This window comes from Mobula birostris, chromosome 3 (assembly GCF_030028105.1).
Source record: "Mobula birostris isolate sMobBir1 chromosome 3, sMobBir1.hap1, whole genome shotgun sequence".
Classification (NCBI taxonomy): domain Eukaryota; kingdom Metazoa; phylum Chordata; class Chondrichthyes; order Myliobatiformes; family Myliobatidae; genus Mobula; species Mobula birostris.
Window position 1 is genome coordinate 178,439,837 of NC_092372.1, and position 20,906 is coordinate 178,460,742.

The window sequence follows — 20,906 nt, forward strand, 5'->3', positions numbered from 1 at the left end:
AAGCTGTGACCATTATTGACTTTTTACTGAACTGGCCATTGCAGTGTCCACCTCCGTTCCCCATTCTATAGCTCACATTTCAGTGCTACTGACACTACAGCTGTGAATGACACTGCCTAGTTAGTAATAATTGAAATTGGTTAAACTGGGTATCCAGATTTGCAGTAGCTTTATGTTTATGTTATCTCTTGAGATCTGGAATACATTTGCCCAGCATTTCATCATAAAGTGAGAATAGCTGAAGGTGAAATGTCAGCTATGTATCAAAATGTTATCAGCTGTTCATGTCTTCCATTGTGACTTCTAAACATGTCAATGTGGGAAATGCAATGAAAAAGCTATTTCTTCTAAGCACACAAGCAAAGTGCTAGAATTTGTTCTAAGTGCAGGCATTTTCTGAAAATATAGGTCAATGCTTACAATAAACTCTATGCTTAAGATGTGAATGCACTCTTAACACTTTTGTTTTTGCAGTCATTATATGGAAATTCCATTTCATAGAACATAGAACACAGAGCATAGAATAGTACAGCACAGTACAGGCCCATACCCATTAAATGAACATTAAGATATAATTGCAGATGCTGGAAACTTTAATATACTGAAAGTACTGCAAGTACACCTGGCTGGTGGCGTAGTGGCATCAGGGCAGAAGGTCCCAAGTTCGAAGCCAGCCGGCTCCCCTGCATGCCTTTCATCCTGCTGGGTTAAGAGCTGGTGATCTCTTTGGAAAAACTCACTCGGCAGAAGGCAGTGGCAAACCTCTGCTGTGACTTGCCTCGTACACGATTCCCAACTACGTCAGAGCGGCGTGGGAGGAAGTCATCCGCTAAATGGAAAAATTCTGATGTGATCTACCTACTGGAAGTACTCAGCAGATTAAGCAGTAACTGAAGAACGAGAAAAAATTTAATGTTTCAGGTCTAAATTTTTTTGTCTGACTCTTTCCACAGATGCTGCCCGAGTTGTTTAGTGTTTCCAGCATTTTCTGCCTTCATTATATTGTTTGCATCCAGCCAGTATTGAACAGGCTTGTATTTGAAAGATATCTTTTTGTTAGCTTATTAGACAAACTGTGGATGTTGTTTAAGACTTTTTATTTGTTTAGAAAGACATGTCAGCAAATACAATTTTGAGACTAATGTTGGCCATCTAGAGATCTAATTGACTACTACTTGGACCACAGTTAGAAATCATCTTGAATGCCAGATGACTGCAATTAGTCTCCTTGAAAAGATACTGAGTTGGTTTATTTATATATATATATATATATATATTAAAAAAAATCCATCTCTGGCTGAGATTTCTTGCAAGGTTGCTGACTTTGGATCATTGTGCTCCTGTAATTTTCAACACATGATCTTGTGTTTTATTGTTATATCTAGTTAAACATGCATTGCACCCACCTCATTTATATTTCTTTTATTAATCACATGCAAAGAAAAACAAGCACTTCTAAATAACCTGTGGTGTTTCATTGCGCTTGCTCATGAAATTCCAGGGAATTAATTTTCAATACCTAAAGCACTCTTAGTTTGATGTTGGAGGGCCGGCAACATAGGTTTATTGTTGCTGAACATTTCCTATGCATCGAAGGAGTCTTCAAATCATAGGAAATGTTTGCAACAATACTCCTAGGTTACCAGTCCTCAGTATTAACCTAGGGAAGTATTATATTAATTGATCAATTGTTTTTAATAGCAGTTAATGAACTAATTAAATGAAACGGCCAAAATGTAGTCATGAGCCTTCTATTGAAATAGTACTGTAAACAAAATATGCTGTGGAATGCCTTGCATAGATAGAAGTTAATTATAATTTAAGATTCTGAATATACGGTCGGCCCTCCTTATCCGCAAGTTCCGCATGCGCGAATTCAACCAACCGCAAATCAAGACAACCCGAAAGTGCTCTTCCAGCACTTGTTGTTCGAACATGTACAGACCCTTTTTTTCCTTGTCATTATTCCCTAAACAATGCAGTACAGTATAACAACTATTTTACATAGCATTTACATTGTATTAGGTATTATAAGTAATCTAGAGATGATTTAAAGTATATGGGAGGATTGCGTAGGTTATCGTGGATCGGGATCGGAAAAAAAACCGGAAGTTCTCTTACTAAGTATGTCGGAACAGGTACATCTGGTATTATTTAGCTTCAGTTAGTCAAACATTTGTCTTAGTATATAGTATATATTTTACCTTTCTATGCATATGAAACACTTGGGAAATGTATATTTCAGCACCGGGCTCAGGAACGGAAATTCCTGAGTTCGATCCAGTGACAGATCGCTCCCGAGTGCTGTCCATCCCTGCCGGGTTGATGTGAAGGATCAAAAACCCAAAACCCCAAAACTCAATAATTAAACCACTGCATTGCTTAGTAATAATTGTAGCTTTCATCGGGGCAGGGATTTTCTCACTTTATCCTTTAAAATTGTTCCGATCGTTGACCGACTGTAGCCTAACGCTTTTCCAATGACCGATGGCATTTCACCTCTTTCCAATCGCTTTATTATTTCCACTTTATTTTAAATTGCGATCGTGATTATTTTTGTGAACAGAAACACTGCGGATTCAGAGCTCCGCTGCTGGGTCCTAATGTCCACCGCACTGAGACTGGTTAAATAAGGAACAGGGTTCCGCTGGAACCGAAGGTCCACTGCATATAGATAGGTTGAATAAGGGACTTGAGCATCCGCGTTTTTTGGTATCCGTGACGGGTCCCGGAACCAATCCCTCGTGGATAAGGAGGGCCGACTGTACCTTTTACTGAACAATAAAACAACTTTCCAGTGTAAGTGCACACCACCAGGCTTGAGGACAACTTCTACCCTGATGTTATCAGGCACCTAAATGACCTTTTTGTATGCCAGTAACGATTTCTTCACCTCCGAATCTATCTTGCCATAAACCTTACAGTACATTTGTCTACATTCAGTACACAACAATTTCCCTGTAGCTTCAACATTGTATCCTGCATTGCTTTCTTTCTACTACCCAAATATGCTTATGTATGGCACAATCTTGCTGGATGACATGCAAGCAAAGTTTTTCACCATATCTTGATGCACATGACAATAATAAACCAATATCAATTAATACCTGCAGTTTGTGCTTTGTCTTATCTGATGTATGTCATCTGTGTTCAGGCCAGATCCTTCCCAGAAGGGATAAAACCGGACAAACTTGGGGCAGCATAACTCAGAACACTCTGTCAAATTTTATTGAAACCAAGTAATGCTATAGCTAATATAATCTAAATTACTGCAAGTGTATTAGCATTATTTTTACAAATCTAAATGAATTGGAATAGGTTTATTATTGTCACATGTACTGCGATACAGTGGAAAAGCTTGCTTGCAAACTGTTCATACAGATGAGATCATTACACTGTAAATTGAGCCAGAACAAGGTAAAACAATAACAATGCAGCAGAAATTGTAACAGCTACAGTGCAACGCAGATAGACAATCAGGTGCAAGATCATAACAAGGTAGGCTGAGGTAAAAAGTACATTTTATCGTGCTAGGATACTATTTAATGGTCTTGTAACAGTAAGACAGAAGCTGTCCTTGAGCCTGGTGATGTATACCTTCAGGCTAATGTATCTTCTGCCCAATGGGAGAGAGGAGAAGTATTGGGTAGGTTGGGTCTTTGATTATGCTGGCTACTTGACTGAGGCAGTGAGAGCTGTAAGCAGAATCCATGGAGGGGAGGCCAGTTTCTGTGACATGCGAGCTTTTCCATATTCTGCAGTTTCTTGCAGTCATCTGCAGAGCAGCTGCTGTACCAAGCCTTTAGATAAGATGAGTTCTGTGGTGCATCAGTTAAAAATTGGTGAGGGTCAATGGGACAGGCCAAATTTCTTTAGTGATCTGAGGAAGTAGAGGCATTTCTGGAAAAAAAAATGTCATCGATTTAAATGTAAGGAAATCCTATCGATGATAGTAAAGAACTATAGCACTATGCGCTTAACAATCATGCAACCTTTTAGCTGTAATTTCAACACTGATATAATTAGCTTTAACTTCCATTCTGGGTGCTGTTGCTTTATCTGTACCGATTGATCTAAGCTGTTTGTGGTTTTTCACAAATTGCCTTTGCCTCCAACCCACTAATACAAACTGCAGCTCTCAAATTTTTATAATGGAAAATGCTGTTCATGCCAATTAATTGATGCAAACTCCTACCTCTTGAGATTGTTCATTCTGTATCCAGTTTACTTATTAGCCCCTGCATCTTTTCAATTAAAATGAAAATGGTATGGGGAAATACATACAATACAAATACAAACTCGATTTTTCTACTCCAAAAGAAAGTCATACGAATTGTAAATAAGATATGAGCCAACCAATCTACTATTTATTCAACTAAACACTTTATGATTTGAGAGGAAAATGTATTTTTCAAAAACAAAGGATAAGAACAAATGTAAAAAATCGTTATTTCATTCAGAGGGGTGAATCTATGGAACTGTTGTGAGAATTTAAAAACATGCACCACACTTAAGTTTTAAAAAATTATTTAAAAATAATTTAATGAACAAATATAAAATACATGATTTAATATGAATGGGAGTAATGTAAGTAAATGATGCTTGGAATTGGATTTTATGTTAAAAAGACTTATGAAATTTTTGTTTTGATGAGATTGACGCCAAATATGTTGTTGTATAAGTAAGAGGGGTAGGCGTAATAAGCTGTAGCTTCAGCCTACACCCTCTTGGTCTGTTTTAAAGAATATCTATGTTTCTTTGTTGTAATTTTGTCCTATGAAATCATCGTTGAAAATAATGCTTTTTGTTATGTTTGTACTGACGGAAATAAATTTCATTCATTCATTCATAGATTACAGTCTGTCATTTTAAAAGTTGCTTTTGGAAGGTGCTATGGTTTCCTATATGACACTAGGGAAAAATTTTTGCCCATTGCATTCAATCGATTATTAAATGCATGACTTCCAGTTGATACATGCTTTAAACTTGTTGTGCCATCGTGGATACTACATATGTTTTATTTCTACTGAATATTTTATCAAGGGAGAGTTACTATTTTTATATTCATATTATTTAAATTTAGTTCATGACATAATTTTGTTTGGAAACTATATGAAATTGGTTATTAAAATCCTATGCATTTGCTATATTTCCTTTGCCTTAATTATTTTAAAATACTGCATGGAACTGGCCCTTCCAGCCTGACAAGCTGCTCCACCCAGCAACCCATCTATTTAATGCTGGCCTAATCACAGGAATAATTTTCAGTGACCAAATAACCTATGGACCAATACGTCTTTAGACTGTGGCAGGAAAAAGGATGTGTGATGATATCACAAAATTCACAGATTTGTGCCTGATGTCCCTGTCCTTGTGATTGTATTAGATCTGCCACATAACCCTTTGATATATTAATGGGGCGAAAATCTGCCAGTACTAGGATTTGGTCCTGTGATCACTACAAGGAAGGTTTTGTCAAATCTTTTTTGTGCTCAAATCGTTGAAATATTCCTTAACAGCTGCTGTGTTTTAATCTCCAAGCTTTTTTTTGAAGAGGCAAAATTTTATTGAAAAGAAGAGAGATTGCTTTGTTGCTTTTTTAAACAAGATAAAATGCATTTTTCATGTATTCACTGAGTGTGGAATTTCAGAGAGGTCAGCAAAAATGTTTACTTCCATTTTTGAGCATTTTCTTCTTTCCTTATGACAATTTCCCCACATCTTCTGTACATAATCCTTATTGTATAATACTGAAAATCTTTTCAACTGGGTGCTCTCTACATGCTTTGGTTGTGTTCTGCAGATAAAGAAAACTATTTTTGTTTATTTTAGCTTCTACACTATATCTGGCTTATGAAATCTCCCCAGTCCATCGATATTAGGTCAACATTGGAGTACAGTCAGCAACTTTTTATTTGAGTTAGTAAATAAGTAACAGTAATATCAAAAAGTTAGACTACAAAGAATCCTAATAAGATGAATTACTGTTCTTTGCATCTGAGTGCTAATTCTTAGATTTCTCATTAAGCTAAGCCTATCTTAACTGTTGAAGCCTCTAAGCAGGTTCTCTATTCCTACTAAAGGTTGAACACGTTTCTTTCAGTAACCTTGGGTTGTCCCAGATCCCTCTGGCATACTTTGATATTTAGGAAAGCTCTTGGCAGATAAATCCTAATTATTTTAATTACCAGTTTTTCTTTAGTGCTGAAAATAAAATGTGTAGTTTTGGGATATCTGTGTTATTGAACTGTTTGTCTGTAAATAAAATTTGCTGGCTTTAAGCATTCAGATTGCCTAAGGTTTCTGGAGAAACATGGACATATTTCCCAAAGGAATTGTTCACTTTGCATTTGATATATTTGAAGTTTGATGCTAATGACAGTTTTACTCTTAATTCTCTTGAACTTGATTGTTATTCCCATGGAAAAGATGAAAAAGTTGTTCTTACCTCAGGACTGGGCTAACAATATTGAGAGATTGCTGAACTGTTTAAAATAACATCTTAGTTGTTAAACTGACACAACTGCGCTCAAGTAAATGTGAAAGACTCCCTGTCATTATTTTGCAGAACTAATGGAAGTTTCCTGGACAACACTTTTTTTTTGTGTTTGTGTAAATTGGCCACAGTTTGTGAACTTCTGCTACCATCCACTCCAAGGTCGAGTGTGTTGTGTATTCAGAGGTACTTGTCTGCACACCATCGTTGTTGGAGTTCCTCTTCGTGCCTTGTTTGGCACAATGGTCGGTAACCTTGCCGTTTCTTTAGCATTTGTTTGTTTTTTTTTACAAGGCCAAGTTGCTAGCTCAAAGCTCAACCCAGCATGGATAGAAAGCATGCAAGCAGCTGGCCAGATTCGAACCTAGGACCCCCTGCCTCAAAGGCTGGTGCAGGTGCCACTACTCCACCGGCCGCCTAACACCACTGTTGGAGCATGTAGTTATTTGAGTTCCCGTTGCCTTCCTTTCAGCTTGAACTAGCCTAACCGTTCTCCTCTGACCACTCTCATTGCCATTGTATTAGGCTTGCTGACCACAAAGTTCTGAACTCAGACTTGAGCCCTATCAGATATAAAAAGCCGTGAGCACCTTCACCATGGAGAGATTATACTGTAACTACCCAACCTTCAATGTTGAATTCACTTCCCTGTTTATTCTCCATGGCGAGTTTAGCTACTGATACCCACTTTTCGAGCAGTGAGTCCCTTCTCTCTACCAAAGAGAAGACATTACCAGCTAACAAAGTAGTTTAAAACATGGTTCATTTATTTTCAGTGAGACGTTTAAATCAAAACAACTCTGTTAAAACAGGTTTAAAACTTAAAATGTTTTTTTAAATCTTAAACATTTCTCAAACACATAAGATTTCTCAAATGCAGTATTAAGTTTTGCAACTTCAAAACATTAAACGAACTAAAAGGACGACATCAGAGTCTGAAATACAAGTCTAACTTCGTGTTTTATTTTGTGAACCACATGTATCATGTGGTAGCGTGATAATGTATGCAATTCATGTATTTTTACATATAACTTGCAATTATTTAAACAATGCTATCTCAAATATTACTGAAATATTTAGTACACAACACTCCTTGCTTGGGTATAAACTAACTCAATATAAAATGCATTTCAGCTATATTCATGGTATATTATATAATACAACTGCTATATACTGACATCCACAACATAGTAAATTTTGAATTGTCCCACTGAGGCTTAAATATTTAATCATTGTGAGGCTTTTGGGATAATATCTTTCCTGACAAGGGGGATCACTCTGCTTGGCAGGTGAGACTGGTGGCTGTGAAACAATCGCAGGTTCTGGGGCCTTCTCTGTAGTAGTTGTAGGAGTTGACTTTGACTGCAGGAAGTGATTCTGACAGTCCTGGACACCTTCCTTTTCCATTTTTCTTCCTTTTCCATTTTTCTTCTTCGAGTTTGTGCATCTTGATCTTTGGAAGATGCATTTCATTCATTGGGGTATTCTTACTAATCCTTCTCTTGCTCCCTTAATGATCTGATCTCTCCTCTTAGTTTCCTCATCTATATCATCATCTGACAAATCCTATTTTAGTACGTATCTTGTTTCATTTTTTACTTTGTGAGGTACGCACGTATCACGTGGTAGTGTGATGACATACGCAATTCACATTTTTTATGTATAACTGATAATGAATTGTTTAAATGAACAAGATTGCTATACACACACACACACACACACACTTACTCAAATATTAAATACACAACAAAGGATTTCTCAAACACAAAGAACTTCTCAAAACACAATTCCTATAAACTAAAAAGGCATACAATGATGTGACGAATAATTTATGCGTTGCCAAAACCAAAGCTGGAGGAATGGATTCTTGTTCACCCATGTTTCTTTGATGTTCCTTTGCCCATTCCTAATAAGTCTGAATTGCTTTCTACACTTGTATCCTTTTCTTTCTCTTGGGTGATTTCATAAGCTTATGATTGTCTACTAGCATCTTTTGAAGACATACAGTAGATCTCAGTTTAAACTTCACTGTTCACAAACGTTATGAAGTTAAGTTCTGAGTTGGTCATAGAGAAGTACAGCAGGGAAATAGGCCCTTTGGCCTACCTTATCCATGCTAGAAAAAACTTCATGAAACCATTCCAATTATAAACACATCAGTTATTGATATGCTAGATAATATTATCCATCTGGTTTGCTACCATCCCTGAACTAAACAACTTAGAGTCAACTTGTCTATTTTGAAACAAGCCAAATTAAACCATTGTCTTAAACTCATCTTGAACAGTAATAAAGGAGGCAGGGCGAGTTAGCATATGCTTTTCAGAGACAGAGCATCTGAAAAGCTGTTTTATGGAGAGTGTTTGTTTTAACTTCAAGCTGATCATTGCTTTCCATTTATGTTTTAAGAACTGAAGACTGACTCCCATTTATGACCAGAAACTGAACAAACTGTTAGTTGGAGGTTTACTTACTACCTTTGATCTGACAAGTGGCAGATGCTGTGTTTAGAGAGCAGAGATTAGCAAACAACCATGGAGTGAATAGCCATTGCATCATTAAAAAGGCATTGTCGTCCACAGAACTGCGGCTGGCACCATTCTCTGTAAACTCTAGTGACTGTTGTGCGTCATTACCCCAGGAGACCAGCAGTTTGAGATACTCATACCAACCTGTCTAGCACGAGCAGTCATTCCATGGTCAAAGTCACTTAAGTCACATTTCTTCCCCATTCTGATGTTTGGTCTGAAACATTACTGAACCTTTTGACCATGCCTATATGCCTTAATGCTTTGAGTTGCTGCCACATGATTAGCTGATTAGATATTTTTATTAACAAGCAATTGTCCAGCTGTACCTAATAAAGTGGCCACTGAGGGTATTTGCTATCATGTTTCCTAGCTGACAACACTAAAACTTCATTAAAGTGTATTCAAGCACTTGTGAATGTTCTGAAAGAAATGAAGGACTATAAGTAAATTTGTGGTATTTCTCCTCTTCATTACTATCCCCAGTGCTTGGAGTCTGGCATTCGTGCTGATGTAATGAGTTTTCTTCCAAAAAAGTAATTCTTGAGGATTTGAGGTTTTATTGGTTCAAATTCATTTAAAATTATGGAAGTAATTTTTTAAAAAAAGCATTTTAGTACTTAAACATTCTTACTAGCTTTTAATTGCTGTATTTTGTGGTTGATTTTTAATGGCTCACTCAACCCCTGTTATGCAGTAGATTTAATGGTTGGAATGGGAGAATTTGTGATAATTTACCAAAATCTCTGGACTCCAGGCAGGTCCCATGGGGGTTGGAGGACAACAAATGCCAAGCCACTGTTCTTAAGAAAAAAAGAATGCAAGCAAAAGGTAGGGTAACTATAGGCCAGTTAGCTTAATACATGCAGTCAGGAGAAATGTTTGAAGCTATCATTAAGCAAGCAATAGTGAGACATTTTGGACAGAAGTGGTTCCATCAGGCAGATACACCACGGATTCAGGAAGAGCCGGTCCTGCTTAATAAATTTACTGGAGCTCTTTGGGGATATAATGAGCACAGTGGATAACGGGGAACAGGTGGATGTCGCATTCTTGCATTTCCAGTAGATGTTTGATATGGTGCTATATAAAAGACTTGCCCATAAAATAAGAATGTATGGAGTTATGGTTAATGCCTTCATTAGGATGGAGGATTGATTCGCCAGTAGAAGGCAGGAAGTTTGGATAACTGGATTTTTCTCTGGTTGGCAATCAGGAGTGAGTGGCATGCTACGAGATTTGGTACCAGCCCTGCAACTATATGAGTTAATGATTTTGAAGAGGGAATAGTGTAGCGCACTATTGTTGATACTAAATTGGATGGAGAAGTAAAATGTGCAGAGAGTCTGCAGAGTGGTATAGATAGATTAAGTGTGTGGGAAGTGTTTGGCAGATGGAGAGCAATGTTGGTAAATGAGAGGTATTTAACTTTGGAAGGAAAAATTGAAGATCAGATTATAATCGAAATGGTGAAAGGTTGCAGCATACACTTGTGCAGAGAGACTTGGGAGTGCTTGGGCATGCATTGCAAAAAGTGTTATGTTACTTCTATTTAAATGTACTGTGGGTTTACTTGTTTCGATTTATTTTCATTCTTTCTGATTTTACAACAGTGTGAAAAATGTTTAATCTTAACCGCAGCCACTGAAAATTTTGCCATATGCGGGACACTGATTTGGACGATGTTTCCACGCACAGCAATCACAAGACTTTTGTCTTTCCGATGCCCTCTTGCTCTCTGTCGGTTTTGTTAGTGTATTATATTTCTTGAGGTATTCGCTTTTTTTTACAGCGTTTACATTGCAGTTTTTAACAGAAAGCTCTTCAGCCTGCAACGTCACGGTCTCAGAAGCTTTGCAAAGCACCAAAGCTTTATCAAAGTTTAAATCTTGCTCCCTCAACAGCCTTTCTCTCAGAGCATTATCTCAAATGCCACAAACAAGTCTATCTTTAATGAGAGAGTCCGTGAGTAATCCAAACTCACATGTTCTACTACGCTTTCTTAACTCAGTAACATACTGATCAATTGTTTCGGCGGCTCTCTGTGCACGTGTGAAGAATTTATATCACTCATATGTTAAGTTACGCTTAGGTATACAAAATACTTTAAATCTGTCCATTATCGACTTTAAATTGAAATTATCTCCATCTTCAAAGACAAAATTATTATATACCTCTACTGCGTCATTCCCAGTTACATGGAGCAAAAGCTCAGCTTTTTTTTCTGATTTTACTTCATAATCGATCGCTGATAACTACACCTCAAACTGTTGCTTGAATATCCTCCAATTCTCAGCTACATTGCCAGTAACGTTTACAGTTCGAACTTTTTTTGATTATTCTCGATTCTCCCGTTTTATTCTTCCAGAACCACTGCTGATACTGTTACTTCTGTTTAAACGTACTGTGTGTTAACAGTAAAGAATCATATTCTGGAAGAATTAGAGAACTTTTATTTACAGTAATAAACAAACATGTCTTAACCCAGCCATGCGCTGGAATATTCTGGCAGTTCCGTGCATGCTCAGTGCTCTGTCCAATCATGTACTGGCACATCATTGCACGTGATACCACCACAAGGTGCAACCAGTTACCAAGAAGGAAAATGGTATATTGGTTTTCATTGGTAGAGGGACTGAATTTAAGAACAGGAAGATTATGTTGCAAAAGTTATAGGGTACTGGGGAGGCTGCACCTAGAGTACTGTGTGCACTTCTAGTCTCCTTACTTGAAGGCATACTGGCTTTGGAAGTGGTGTAGAGGAGGTTCATTGGGTTGAAGGGAAATGAAAGGATTAGCCTGTAAAGAGAGATTGAGTTTCCTGGGGCTATACTAGCTGGAATTCAGAAGAATGAGGGGAAAAGTTAGAGACAGTAAAGAGACTCAAACTAAGGGGCTTAGCGTCAAGATTGAAAGAGAGGGGGTTAGATTTAGGGTGGAGCTGAGGAATTGCTTTTACCAAAGGGTGGTGAATCTGTGGAATTCTATGCCCAGGGAGGCAGAAGAGGCTACTTATTAAATATATTAAAGACACAGATTTTTACATTGTCAGGGAATGAAGGGTTATGGGCAAATGACAAGTAGGTGGAGCTGAATCTACAGCTAGATCAGTCATGATGTTCTTGATTGGCAGTGCAGGCCAGATGGCCTACTCCTACTCCTGTTTCTGTACTGTTTTTATGAGAATAGGCCAGACTCCTTGTAATCTTATAAGGAAAATGCTGTTGATATTTTTCATTTGGTCCCTTTATAGAAATAGATTGAAATTGTTTTTTGTACTGAAATGTTCTGTTTGACTTTTTTGATGACAAAGGGTCACATCCTTCATTTAATTGCTGCTGCTGGCCAAATGGCAGCAATACACAGGAAGGATTTTCTTTATTAGTAAGCTTTTCTTTAAAATATGCTTCCTGAGATTTAACCTGACCACTATTCCTGACCAACATCCACTCGCTAGAAAATAAATGTTTCTCACTGAGAATAAACGCATAGAAAGAGATGAGAAACTGCTGCATTCTGGTTTTCACCAAAACATGGCTGAACAACAATATGCCTGACTCAGCATTTCAACTCGGCACGATGACTCGATTCCATGCAGACAGAAACTCTGGGAAATCCAAAGAAGTTAAACTCTGTGTTCATTAACAAAAGATGGTGTGCAAACTCATCTGTAGCTACCAGTTACTGTTCTGGGGCAATTGAATTAAATGATGCTGACATTACCTGTTCAGGGAGTTTACTGTTTTATTTATCACCACTGTCTACATTACCCCTCAGTCCCAAGCTTGAGCACGATGGATGCACTAGGAAAGTATTACAGTTTCATCAGCACAAGCATCCAAATGATCTCTTCATAATTGGAGGAGACTTCCATCATGCTAACCTGCAGGATATTTTACCCAAATTCCGTCAACATGTCACCATGACTACTAGGGGAACTGGCCTGCGTTTGTGAGAAGACACAGACCTTGAGGAATGTGCCCCATCTGTCACCGGCCACATCAGTAAGCATGTAGATGATGTTGGTACATGAAGAACAGTCATCTCACGGCCCAACCAGGAGCCCTGGCTGAACACAGAGGTGTGTTCCCTACTAAAAGCATGGGAAGCTGCCTTCATGTTTGGAGCTCTCAGAGCAGCTGGGAGAAAACTCATCTTAGGCATCAAGAGGGCAAAGACAGCGCAAAAAAAAAAACCCAGCAACACCTGTTGGATAGTGGACCCTAGTGTATGTGGCTGGGCGTTAAGTGCATTACTGACTACACAAAGAGAAACGACATTGAGTGTACCAGTGACACTTCCCTCTCTGATACTCTAAACAACTGTTGTGCATGCTTCGAGGCATGCAGCCCAACGCCAGCCAGGTAACCCCCTCCCAGGTGAGCAGCCACTGTCTGTAACAGCAGCAGGTGTGATAAGAACTCTGCAGAGGGTCAAACTCCATAAGGCAGTTGGCCCAGATAACATCCCAGGCTGAGTACTCGGAGAGTGCACACCAGCTTACTGATGTCTTCACAAATATCTTCAACACTTCATCCATCCAGGCTGCTGTTTTTAAAGTCAAATTATAAACTGAACAAAAGAATGATAAGAGTTTTTGTCAAGGAGTTGAGTGACAACATTTGCAGAGAAGCAGGATGATACAAGACAAACCCTAAAGTAAGTTCTATTTGAGGGGGGAAAAAAAACTTGATTAGCAATTTACTGCATCCATGAGGTAGTGTAAGGCTTGTGGTTTTGATTCCACAGATTTGATTATGTATTCTGAGCCTTGGGTTGATTGGAATTGTCATTAATTCTTTGTGGAATTCTTTGCCACAGGCAGCTGTGGAGGCCAGGTCTTCATGTGTATATATAAGGCAGAAGTTGATAAATTCTTGATTGACCAGGGCATGAAGGAAAACGGGGAAGGCAGAAGATTGGGGCTGAGAGGAAAATTGGAACAGCTATGATAAAATGACAGAGCAGACTTGATGGGCCAAATGGCCTAATTCTGCTCCTTTATCTTATGGTTTTAATGTCTAAATCTCGTACTTCACAGGGAGCTGGCATCATAAAAGCCATTCTTCAGTCCTATGGCAAATTTAATTTGTGCACATGCACACAAAAGAGCAATTAACAGTGGGCATTAGGAGACCAGGAAGATCCTATTTCTGTAGGTCATCAATGGCTGGAGGTCCGTCACTAGCTGGATTTTTTGCTTCCTGCAAGTAATGGTGAGCAGTATTTTAGACCATAGGATGTAAGGCTAGAAGTGGACCATTCTGGCCATAGAATCTGCTCTGCCATTCAATCATGGATGGTATTTTTTTCAACCCCATTCTTCTAACTTCCTTTCTTAACCCTTCTATGAATCAAGATCCCATTACTATCTGACTTAAATATACCAAATGATTTGGCCTGCAAAGCCCTCTGTGGCTACAAATTGTACAGATTCACTATCCTCCATTCAAGATAATCATTTAAAAATGCTTTTGGAGATGTACCAACAAATAATAGAATCAGTATCATTGATGTTAACTAAGTGATTTTCCTTTTCCAAACCATGCATTATTTATTGTTGAATTTCATCTCTATGCATAATGCACAGAATTACTGGAATATTAATGTTTTCCAAGCTAATTTTTGAAGAAAATCTTTTTTGCCTATGAGTGTTGCAGTTTTGGATGAGAGGGTTATATTACTGTACAATATGCCAAAATGAACTTGTGCAAAATATGGGATTTTCCATTCAGGCTATCTTCTGTCATACTGGGCTATAGAAGCACGCTAAATTTAACCTTCAAATATTACATCACTTTGGTAGTTTGTTTGTCTAGCCATGAGGGGTGGGGGGAGGGGGTGTTCTGTCAATGTTGTGTGGAAACTTCAGTTTCAGTAAAATGACTAAAAGATGAGGAAGCTCCAAGGACATCCCTATACTCATTGATGGCAGGGCCCAGCACATGAGTGCCAGAATCAAGGCTGAGGCATTCGGTCATATTCAACCAACAGTGCTGAGTGGATGATCCATAGCTGCTTCCTCCTGAGGTCCCCACCATTATCAAAGTTAGTCTTTATCCAATCTAAATCATGACGGTCTGTGTCAAGAAACAGTTGAGAGCATTGAAGACAGTGGCAGCAAACTACGTTCTAGATGTACCACTGAAAACTTGCACTCAGGATCTAGCTGTGTCCCAGCTTTGTTGTCCAAGTACAGTTACTGACATATAATCAGTGACATGGAAAATTGGATGTGCAGTTTATGTAAAGTGGACAAACCTAATCTGGCTAATTACCATCCAATCAGTCAAGTCTCAATCACCACCAGCAAAGTGATGGAAATTGGTGGCCACAATGCTTTCCAGCCAAACTTGCCATCGACCTGGTCACCAGTGCCCAATTGCCAGGAACTCTTGGCTCCACAACTCCTCCTAGCCTTGGTCCAAATATGCATTTAAAAAGCTGAATTCCTTTACTAAGGTGAGAGTAGCTGTCTTTGACATCAAAGCAAAAATTTAACTGAGTATGGCTTCAAGAAACCCTGGGAAAGCTGAGGTCACTGGACATGGGAGGATATTTCAATCATTGAAATCATTGGTTATTGGGAGATCTATCATCCAACCTCTTGAATTCACGGTAGGAATTCTCCATGGCAGGACCTAACCCAAAACATCATAAACGCAAGAGACTCAGCAGATCTTGTAAATCAAGAGTAATATACTCAAAATGCTGGAGGAACTCAGCATATCAGGCAACATCCATGGAAAGTTAACATTTCAGGCTGAAACCCTTCATCACGACTGGTCTAATTGATGAGAAACTGTCTTCAGCTGCTTAATTAGTGAGAATTCTGTCATAAGAACTGAAGAGGGATGTTTGCTGATTGAACAATACTGTACTCAGTTCCATTTGTAACTCATCAGGAAATGAATCAGTTGATGTCTACATACAGCAGGACTTAGACAAGTAGTAATCAATGACCGACTAGTTCAATAGCAATTAGGGATGGGAAATAAATCCTGGCCTTGCTAACAACACCATCTCCTGAAAAATGAATAACTATAAGTAAAACCTAGTTTCAACCCTTTCTAGGTTCTTGGCTAGCTTTGTAATCATGATCCTGGGATTTGAAAAATGCAGTTATAGAAACGCAACCGATTCTGCAGATGCTGGAAATCCTGAGCAACACACACAACATGCTGGAGGAACTCAGCATGTCAGGCAGCATCGATGAAGAGGAATAAACAGTCAACGTTTTGGGCTGAGACCATCATCAGGCCAGGAAAGGAATAAGGTTGGGGTAGGGGAAAAAGTACAAGCTGGCAGGTGATATTGCCGAATGCACTTTCCAAATGCCAGTAGAAATTCAACTGATCAACAAAAATAAGTAAACATATTATCAAGAATGGAAGTAATTTGTTTATTTGCAATAAATCTAATAACTGTTATAATAACTGATTCCCTGGAATATTAATGTTATGCCAAAATAATCATCAGGAATTTACAACTTAATTCCTTGCTTTGAGTATTAGTTGCATACTATCAATTTATTGCCAGAGCAATTTTCAGAATAAAATCTGAAGTTGCGTTAACTCTTAAGTATCGTTGCCACTTTCAATGAATAGAATTCTGATCAGTTATCAATCAGGGATATTGAGCTGAGTACAGAAGTAATGTTTCTCTTATTTTGTTTTCCTACCTGCAGCACATTAGTCATATACTTTGCTTTTTCTTTTGCCTCCAATCTTTTCCTCCCCTGTGTATACCAAACCAGCACTCTAACAAATCATCAGCCCAACTAAAAAGCTTTAATTTTGCACTTTCCTTCATACATGTCCAGAGAAACTGAAATGCCAGGTTTTGTAGAGTTTAGTTTCGCCATCTCATTGATCAGTATTACTGGAAATTTCTGATCCAGTGAATGTTTCTGATGAAGAATCAGTTTAAGTGCCCGGCTGCATATGACTTGCCCTTTTTAGTATCACTCTGACTACTTGCTTCATTTCTCAGCATGCTGTGGTTGAACCTTGAATCAGATGTGCATCTTACTTGCCTTTTTATCTATTTGCAGGTTTTCTGTTAAGACTTTAATTGATCGCTCCTGTTTCGAGACCATTGATGACTCGTGTTCGGAATTTACAAACTTTGCAGCTATTCTCGAGCAAGTCCTGAGTCATCGCCTTAAAGGTAGCATTATGTACTCTGCACATAAAGAATGTAAATTCTGCAACTGGTAGTCAAATGCATTGCCTCAGTCAGAAATGGGGTTAGAACTTGGTGTGGGCAGCAATATATTCAGGTGATGTTAGTATGAAGGGGTATGAATGAAAATTCAAGTTGTGTTCTAAAGTGTGTAAAAACAATGCTGTAATATTGAGATAGTAATGCACTCAAAATGCTGGTGGAACTCAGCAAGCCGGGTAATATCTATAGAAAGGAATAAACGTTTCGGGCAGAGACCCTTCATCAGGACCGGTCTCGGCCCGAAACGTCAACTGTTCACTCTTTTCCATAGATGCCTCCTGGCCTGCTGAGTTCCTCCAGTATTTGTTTGTATTACCTTGATTTCCAGCATCTGTAGATTTTCTCTTGTTGTAATGTTGAGAATTCAATTTTGTTTGAAAATTTGTAGGATTTTACAGAAATATGCTACTTTTTGAATTTGTTTTCTTGTTGTACCACTGGAACATTGATAGTGAATAAATTGCCACTATTGTAAAGTGACTCGTACTTAAATGTTATTTTTGTATAGTGACAACCAACTCTGATTGCAAGTAGCTAAAGCAAGAATGCATATAGAAAATGAATACAGATCACTTCAAAACTGGCTGATATTATTGATTATGCGGTAGAGCAGGGGTCCCCAACCGTTATTGCACTGCGGACCGATTTCGTATTGACAATACTCTTGCGGACCGGCCGACCCTGGGGGTGGGGGGGGGGGGGATAGTGTTGCCAACGGACAAGAGTACAGCCAAATACGTTGTTTACAAAGAGACTGCAATGACCATGAAGCCTTGCGCGGGCACCAGTGCGCATGCATGCTTTACGCATGCGTGTATGTGCTCATTTTTTCTACAAATCGTTTTTGGCGATTCTGTTCGGGGGGGGGTGTTAATCACGACCGGAATATAGGTGATAAATGGCTAATACACTCAATTTCGTTTCTAAAAGGGTTTATCTAACGAATTTAATATTAAACATCCAGCGCGTATTTTCCTCGCATGAATATAGCGATAAGTCAATTATCAGGGAAGGACAGGGTAGCTTGAAGTAAGTCCAGTAGAAGTGGTAGAGGCAGGTTCGATATTATTTAACGAAAAATTGGATAGGTATATGGACAGGAAATGAATGGAGGGTTATGGGCTGAGTGCAGATCAGTGGGACGTGGTGAGAGTAGCGTTCGGCACGGACTAGAAGGGCAGAGATGGCCTGTTTCCATGCTGTAATTGTTATATAGTTATATAAGTCAATAGTATCATAACATTTTAAGTAACGTTTGGATATTAAACACACAGCACATATTTTCCCCGTATGAACATATAAAATCATTGCAATACACCAATATCGCTGAATCAGTGGGAGCCCTGGGCTTGTTTTCCTGCAACAAGACGGTCCTATCGAGGGGTGATGGGAGACAGCGATACTCGAACGGGGTTCCTTATGTCCAGTCTATTCCGCAATTTGGTTTTCGTTGCATTCATTGTAGAGATATGTTGGAAATGGAAGCAGCGTTTTCAGCGCTTTCGTGGCTATCTCAGGATATTCAGCCTTGACTTTGATCCAGAATGCCAGCAGAGATGTTATGTCAAACATACTTTTCAGCCCGTCGTCATTTGCAAGCTCGAGGAGTTGATCTCCTTCCCGCGCTGACATGGCTGACACGTGGGTAATGACCTCGCATGCGTAATGGCTCAACAGTGGGCATGACAAGGAATGAGGGAAGGTGCAGCTGACTAATATTGCCAAATCATACTGTTTCCTCACGGCCCGGTAGCGCATGCTCTGCGGCCCGGTACCGGTCCGTGGCCCGGTGGTTGGGGACCACTGCGGTAGAGCATTATTGTTCAACATAAAACAAAAAAAAATTATTCAAAGGCTAAAGGTGTTTCTTGGGTTTTTGTTCTATTTGTACAAGATGGGATGAGAGTGGGGAAACACCTTACCTTCTTGCTGTATCTCTTGACAGAAATGGAGGGCTGTTGACGTTGTTGCGTGAATGAAGTCACTGGAGAAAATTACTGGTAGATACAAAATAGCTTCTTTATTCAACAAAACAAGGTAGAGCAGGCATCACATGGAGACACTTTTGGTGGAAAAGTCTGCTGACCCAACATGCGCTTCAATATTTTATGTACCAATCATCAAAGGACAAATCCATATTTACAATATACAGACAATTTTGAAACTACATTCAACATTCACACCTCCTGATTCACATTCACACCACAGATATCCAAGTGAATTTTAATCAGTGGCCTGGTCTGGGATTCACTGCTTTTAGGAACCCATTGTTCAGAGTTGCACTCCAGATTAAATCTACAATACATTTTCAAATGTGAAGATTGGTAGCCTAAGTCAATTGCTAAATGTATGTTCTCAACCTAAAGATCACTCTAACAGGCTGTTTTGCTAAATAACTTATTATTCAAAGTGCACACCTCATTATCATTGGGTTCCTTTTCATATTACCTTGGTATTGCTCTAATATAGAGATTGAGTATATGTGTGTGTATGTGCACTAAGTCTGATTTGATATGCAGCAATTTGAGCATAACTATGAATAATTGGTAAATCATTATTGTTTACATGCTAAATTAATCTGCTCCATTCCATTTAAACTCTCTATTTAAGCTGTTTGCTGCTGCCTCAACAAACCACATCCCCTTGCACACCCATTTGGAAATTCATTTGATATTAAATAAACATTCAACCCCTTGAACTTGCTGCCATTTACAGATTTAGAAATTATTCCCTTTTTAAGTCATTAGTATAAATTCTGATGATGTTTACAGCAGTGATCCCAGCACTAGTCCCTATGAGTCAACACCTGTCACCTTCTGTCAGTCCTTTGATATGGTAAAAGGCTGTGTGCAGCCAGGAACCTAGAATATATTAGAGTGCAAAACGGTGTCCATGTGTTCCAGACTTCACAACAGCTTCCATTTTATTGACCATGTAAAAGCTGGCATTCAATGTCTATATAATTCCCAGTCTGGAAGTACGCTGATGTGGGGGACTGAGGAAGTACTTGTAAATGTTGCTTATGATTTGGATCTGGTAGTTCGTATAATGCCACACTATCAATTCTTCTAGGGTGTTAGCTTAACTTGTTTTTTAGCGTTAACATTGTCACATTTGAAACCCCTATCCGGGGTTCTCATCCTAGGGTCCACAGACCCCTTGCTTAATGGTATTGGTCCATGGCAGAAAAACAAAGATTGCTCTAGTCAGATTCTGTTCCAAAGAGGTTAATTGTGTGTGTCACTGATAACTGGGACAGAGATGATGAGAGAATCTGCTGCATGTCCTGTTGCAGAAAATTTGGCTGGATGTCAATATTTATGTTGCGATGAACTGTTGGCAATGTGGAGAAAATATCCACATTGTCCACATATATTTAAATTCTGGTCAAGATGAGGTCTCTGTTGAGATCGTGGCTCAGACTTAGTGTTTTTTTTAAGTTTGTAGAGATGGTTTTGGGGATCATATTAGGGTTTAGGGACAAGGATGTGGAGGAGTTTAAAGGACAGGCCTTCACTCAGTCATAGTCATACTTTATTGATCCCGGGGAAAATTGGTTTTCGTTACAGTTGCACCATAAATAATAAATCGTAATAGAAATAGTAATATTACTATTAGTAAATAGTAATAGTTATAGAAATAATAAATAGTAATAG

General features: G+C 38.7%; 1 protein-coding gene across 6 annotated transcripts in view; it reads left to right on the forward strand.

The window, feature by feature from the left end:
- Window positions 1-20,906, forward strand: part of rundc3b (RUN domain containing 3b) — a 96,533-nt gene that overhangs the window by 21,348 nt on the left and 54,279 nt on the right. For 5 of the 6 annotated variants that reach the window (XM_072253760.1, XM_072253761.1, XM_072253764.1 and 2 more), the window contains exon 2: window positions 17,078-17,193. The exons of the other annotated variant lie outside the window; for it this stretch is intronic. In XM_072253760.1, coding sequence (XP_072109861.1) covers window positions 17,078-17,193 — 116 coding nt within the window. The remainder of the gene's footprint in view (window positions 1-17,077; window positions 17,194-20,906) is intronic. 6 annotated transcript variants of the gene reach the window in all.